Source organism: Monopterus albus, unplaced genomic scaffold, assembly GCF_001952655.1.
Source record: "Monopterus albus unplaced genomic scaffold, M_albus_1.0 scaffold4.1, whole genome shotgun sequence".
NCBI classification, from domain to species: Eukaryota; Metazoa; Chordata; class Actinopteri; order Synbranchiformes; family Synbranchidae; genus Monopterus; species Monopterus albus.
The window spans coordinates 6,618,938-6,624,775 of NW_018127884.1; the positions used below are offsets into that span (position 1 = coordinate 6,618,938).

A 5,838-nucleotide genomic window follows, 5' to 3' on the forward strand; every position below is an offset into this window, starting at 1 on the left:
TACACAAATGTTTTATGATTTAACAAAACACTCCCAACTCAAGGTCCACTCATTTGCTTTTTTCAGCAGCTTTCAACTGTCCTGTACAGTGTGTTTTTATGAGGGATGGCATATGTTCAATTATTAGGGAGGTCTGAGCCAGAAGTCAGGGGATTAATGTGACTTCGCTGACGCATTTTACACCAAGCAAAAGTCAGCTAACACTAGTAACGTATACCCTTGTATTTTCAGAATATGTGCAACATAGTACAGCAGTAGCTTCACCTTGACTGACGTTTCATTAAAATAAGATGAACATGAACAGCATTAGACAATATTGTCTAACTGAAACAAACGGCCATTACAGCTGATCGCCGACTGATCAGGACATGATGCAGTGTAGGCCTTCTTGAAACATTTGGATTATGAAGCTAGCGAGTCCTTTGTGGCGTTAGCTAACCACCTGACCACTCGTTTATGTCAGTATTACCTAATCCAAATACTATCTGAACTAAAAGGCCAACCGTGCTTGTGTTAGCTAACTAGAAGGATATAAAACACAAATTTGACGTTGCACGTTGCCACGATGATTATGCCTAAGTGGACAACCACACAACATGAATGTCTACTGAGCTTCACACATCCCTGGCACAGCAGATAGTTAGCAAGTCTACAGCTAAAGGTCTATGCTAAACATTCTAGCTAACTTAGCTGCTGACAGGCACAACCCCGGTGCACTGAGGGCTGCGACTTCCTATGCAGCGCCACAGTGAGGGCTGTCAACGTAGATACAATCAAACCACTGATGATTACTCGCACGTAAAGACATTTCACCCATTTATACCGACATATTATTCCTAGAATATACTTACTAGCCGTAATGATGCCAGGAATGACTGGAATCGTCTCTATTAGCAATGGAGGGAGGAACACACTAGACATGCAAAATGGTGGCTACTCCAGCCTCAGCACATCTACCGCAGGCGGAGGGTTACACTGACATATCCCAAAGGCTTGTGGGAGAAGCGCGCACTGACAATCGCACAGAGCTCAGGTTTATCATCAACGTACAGTTACATTAGCTTGAATCAGAGCAGTTCTTCACAGTCTGTGCCTCTGCGCGTTGCTCCCACCTGATATGCCAGTGTTTACTGGACACCATGGGTAATAGTTGAATTGTGTCTTCATGATCATGAGAGATATAGCTAGATCGCAGTACTTTTAATTCTGTTTATCCTTTGCTTATTGCTGTCTAGCTAGTAAGCCTCTTCTCTTCCATCGTTCCTGCATTTAAAGCCACAATAAAGGGCCAGCGTAGGTTTGTTAGCCAGCTAGCTAATGTTAACGTTTTCTTATTGATCTCACTTGTTGTTTGACTCTAAATTATTGTGCGTAACATGGCTTTCATTTTGTGCGTTGTTTTATCTCATTTGTTATGCGAACGACTTAAATTTCATCACACGATGAGATTATTTTGTTGAGATGGCATATTTTCCCTTAACCTTGCGGAAGAATACATTCTTACGCTGTCAATGTCGTGCTACGGTCCGTTTACTCGTGGCAGTCAGTGATGACTACTGCACGTAATGTTATGACATTAGCAGTCGGAGCGCCACCTAGTGTTATTACTATATTGCTGAAGAAATTATGCTGCAGGTTGGGTTTGATTAATGGTTTATTAGTTGTTAAATAATTGTTCTGAAGTCTAAGTAACTAACACCATAAAGGTTTTCTTGGATACAGATAATGCTTACATTAAGGATAAAATATAGTTAAGATGGAACTTAAATACAGCTTTGATCAAACATAGAAACTGATTGGAAAAACATGCCAGTTAGCTGTAACCAAAATCTTTGGGCTGTCAGAAAAATAACCAGGGTTGTTTTAAAATTGTATGCAGATGTGTGATGCTAGTTTCCTCTACAATGCTGTCAGTCTTATGTGGCCTTTTTTCTTGGAAAGACTATAACTGCTAATGTCAGTCTTAATTCAACACTTTGCCAGTGTTTATTCAAGTCCACGCCCATCAAGTCACTTTTTCATATTTTTGACCTGCCAGCCCAGAGGCTTATCATCTAGGTGAACAAACAGCACTGCTCTCGGCATTTATTTGCTTTCTAGATCCAATTTTCTGGTTACTGGAGATAATTCATTTTATCAACAGTTTTACTTGGATCTACAGACACGTTTTGATTTTAAATGAGCTGACATTTTCCACTGAGATTCAGACTAATAGAGCTCGCAATATCTGAGCGCTTGTAGCTTTAAAGTAGATACAGTATATAGGTATTTGTAGTATATGTTTTAAGCCAGTAAGGAAGAAAATTAAACCAGAAATGCCAAAATATGTTTGTGATAATTTAAAAACAGTGTCACATTTGCATTTACAAACAAGTCAAGCAGTCATTAGTGTTTTGCATTGTTATCAGATATATTGTTGTTTAGGCCCTAATTTATTGCACAATGTTTGCAACATAAAAGTCATCTACTAAGGAACTTACAGGCTACCACAATATAACATTTACTCCTTTCTCATTACAAGGCAGTAATATGTAGTTTGAAGCCATATACAGCTTCTAAGTCTCATTGCAACTCAGAATTAAATGCACAGTATCACTCATTAATCAAGTGTATAATTCCATAAAGTCATGGGAATAAATAGTATTCATTAATTTACTGTGGATTTAATGTGTTTAAGTCCATATTTATAATATATTTTCTTGACAAAGCTTGAGTTATACTTGAGGAAATACTTTTTATTACAAAAATATTTTATGATTGAATATGATATGAATCTAATGAAATATAAGCTCCTTACCTGTTACGGTGCCAGGTTTTAGCACTTTTAAGAGTCCATGAAGTTAAGCATGAATGTTCATTATTCACTATTAACATAGTCGTGTGACTGAATGGTTCACTTACTATTATGCAGTTCCTTCCACTTATGTTTAAAATATTCCAACATGTCGAAATTAGATTGTTTAGTTTGAATTAATTCATCTTATTTTAGACGCTAATATTACATGTTCCTCTCATGAACATTTTACATTCTAAAGTTTAGCAAAGCACTCAGCTATATTTAGCATGTCTACTTTGACAGACTTCTAAAATTACCGAGGCATTGCGTGTGAGGTTTTCGCTACCCGAGTGATTTTTCTCCCACACGACTTGAACTCAGCAGCTTCCATGCATATCCCGCAATCCTTTTCGGCGTGGCTCCATTTACATTGGAGATCAGCTGAGCTTGTGCATCGCTGCAGTGAGAGTAAAGCGCGCGGTGAGGGATCGGAGCAGCTCGGGATGCTCGGCGTGTCTCTGCTCGGGCTTGGACATCATTTTAAACCCCCGGACCGACCGGAAACAGGGCTTTTTAAACGTCTGGAAGAATGTGACTCTTTAACGTATTCGTGTTTTTATTTCTTAACCACGCAGGTGGTCTCCACTCTGCTGATCGAGTACAGATTTTGATGAGATTTTTTTTTACTTCCATTATTTCGTTCATCACCTGTCCTGTCAGTGCGGAATACACTTGGACACGTCTCAGTGGAACCGTCCGGGGTTTGGAGGAGATTACAGTGTTTTTTTGTTTTTGTTTTTTGTTTTTTTTTACCGGGAGTGGGCTAAATAATATGTCCAGGCGAAAACAGACCAACCCCTTCAAAGTTAACTGTAGGTATTCCAGGTTTTGTCACGTACATTATCCACGTTTTCCTTGGTTGTTCACGTATTCACGGTGTTTCAGTCACTTTCCGCTGTAGATTGAAAGACAATTCATATAGATCCTTTAACCCAAATACATGGTTCCTCACGACATGCCATCACATTCTCTGTGTATTACGTGTTCAAAGTACATTAAATTACGTGCTGACATTTAAAGACTATTTGCTGATCTGTGAATTTTTTTACATTTTTTTTTTTGCTGTTGTTGTTTTCATTATTCTACTGTGACCCCTTGGGGAGTGAATTTAGTTACATGTTTGAAAACAAGAGAAACAGAAATAAACAAAGTGGCCCAGTAATTGAATTCAAACTCTAGGGAAATATGGTGTAGTAAAAATGAAAAGTGAGAAGTGACTGATTAAATGTTTAAATTATATGCAAATAAGCTCATATGTGGAAAATATTTAATACTTTATTACTTTGGCACACTCATGAGGATTTGTATTTTGGTAATGTATAATGGTGAGTCTTGCACCATTGTAATTATCATTTGTTTCAAACACAATGTGTGCAAACCTTCAGTGAATGCTTGCAGGCTACTAATTTATATCTGTTTGTTTTTTTTTTAAACGAATGCTCAAGAATTCTTGTGATTAGTGTTTTTCTCATGATGTTTGTGTTTTTGGGTTCTGTTTTCAGTTGTTAGTTTTATAGATGAACAGCAACAAATGTGTCGTAGGTGTTAAGAAGCAGCAGATCTGTAGTCCCATCACAACAAGCATCTTGTTAAACCATGATCAGAGTGGACAAGCACTTTACACTCTGTGGATTCATGAGTACAGGAGGGTGATATAGAACACATAGCAAAACGCAGCTATACAGTATGATGATGTCCCTCCCTGCGGCTCGGTTTCTGCCCCTGAATCCTCTTGTTGATGGACTATGCTGACCTCTTCAATGCGCCTCAGTCCACAGAAGGGGATTGGCCTGTGTAGTCTACTGATGTTATGCATGCTGCACACCTACTTTCTAAACAACAACTTGCACTTGCAGCTGCAGCAATCCCTGTGAGCTAATGAGCTCATTTGGTGCTGTGTAACACTAGGAGCAGAAAACCCCCAGGTGGGGGGGTGTCTAATACAGTGTAATGTTGATGTAGGTTAGTGCACTTCATGCTGTGACTAATATTGTAACATTCATGAGACTGGCAAACCATACATCCCACTGTGTCACTGGTTTCCTACATTGACTTTCCTCTGCTTTGCTTTGCTTCTTTTACCTGTTTTCTGTTTGGAGGTATGAAGTGCAAGTATGTACAGAAAACCCCCAGCCCCCCCCACACACAGAGGGTCAGACCAGACAGACAGACCAGACAGGCATGAAGACAGTCTGACAGACACACAAAGACATGAGCGTGCACGCACACACACACACGTAGGGAATTTCAGACAATACATCAGTGGCTGTCTGTCTAGCTGTTTATGTTCCTCCTTGAGTTTGATGTACAGCAACACCAAGAACAGTATTATATAAAAGTTAATTAGGACTGGAGGTGGTGCATGCACTCTGGAGAAAATGTGTCCCTCAGTCTGGCAGTATAGGTGGATGTGTTACCATGGTTTCATAAATGTCTTGTGCATAGAATTATAGCCTGAAAAAGTTTGTGTCTTGGCGTTAATCATAAACAGCATGAAAGTTATTTCAGAAGATGGACACGTGCGCATACAAAAACTGTTTTGTTAATTACCGAATCATTTCCCTGATGGGAAAAGTAGTTTTAAGTTGATTTGCTCACACACCCGTTTCTCTCGAGCACCTGAACTTGGTTCTCAAAGAGCCAAACATAAGATGCTTTCCACCACATCTGCTGTGTGATGTCACAAGCCCAGTCTAAGTATGTAAAAATTACTTTTTTGTTATATTCACCAAGGAGAATTTAGGCTAATGCCAGGTGCTAAACTAACCAGAGAAAGTCTTCCTCAAATAAAAAAGAGAGGGTAATCATGTAGTATGAGGTCACCAGTTAATCAGAGAGCAAATTGATCAGATGTGTTGCTCTCGTGTGTGTGTGTGTGTGTGTGTGTGTGTGTGTACAGAAGACAGGGGCCCAGCACTTCCTGCAGATTCAGATGCTGTTGGTGTGTGTGTTTTGGAGGGACGGCGGCTGAAAAGGAGAAGGAGGGGGCTTTGAATTCAGCA

The 5,838-nt window shown here is 39.5% G+C and overlaps 2 protein-coding genes across 5 annotated transcripts in view; one reads left to right on the forward strand and one right to left on the reverse strand.

The window, feature by feature from the left end:
- Nucleotides 1-940, reverse strand: part of ap1g1 (adaptor related protein complex 1 subunit gamma 1) — a 23,930-nt gene extending 22,990 nt beyond the window's left edge. Inside the window, exon 1 of the mRNA XM_020605451.1 lies at nt 852-940. The gene's annotated coding sequence lies outside the window, so the exon portion shown is untranslated. The remainder of the gene's footprint in view (nt 1-851) is intronic.
- A 127-nt stretch (nt 941-1,067) lies between these two features.
- Nucleotides 1,068-5,838, forward strand: part of znf821 (zinc finger protein 821) — a 14,143-nt gene continuing 9,372 nt past the window's right edge. The window contains exon 1 of one of the 4 annotated variants that reach the window (XM_020605432.1): nt 1,068-1,143. In XM_020605432.1, the coding sequence (XP_020461088.1) occupies nt 1,140-1,143 (4 nt within the window). In that variant the 5' untranslated portion in view covers nt 1,068-1,139. Of the gene's footprint in view, nt 1,144-3,165; nt 3,649-5,838 lie in introns of those variants that run through there. The other 3 variants (XM_020605423.1, XM_020605440.1, XM_020605414.1) reach the window with 3 other exon arrangements.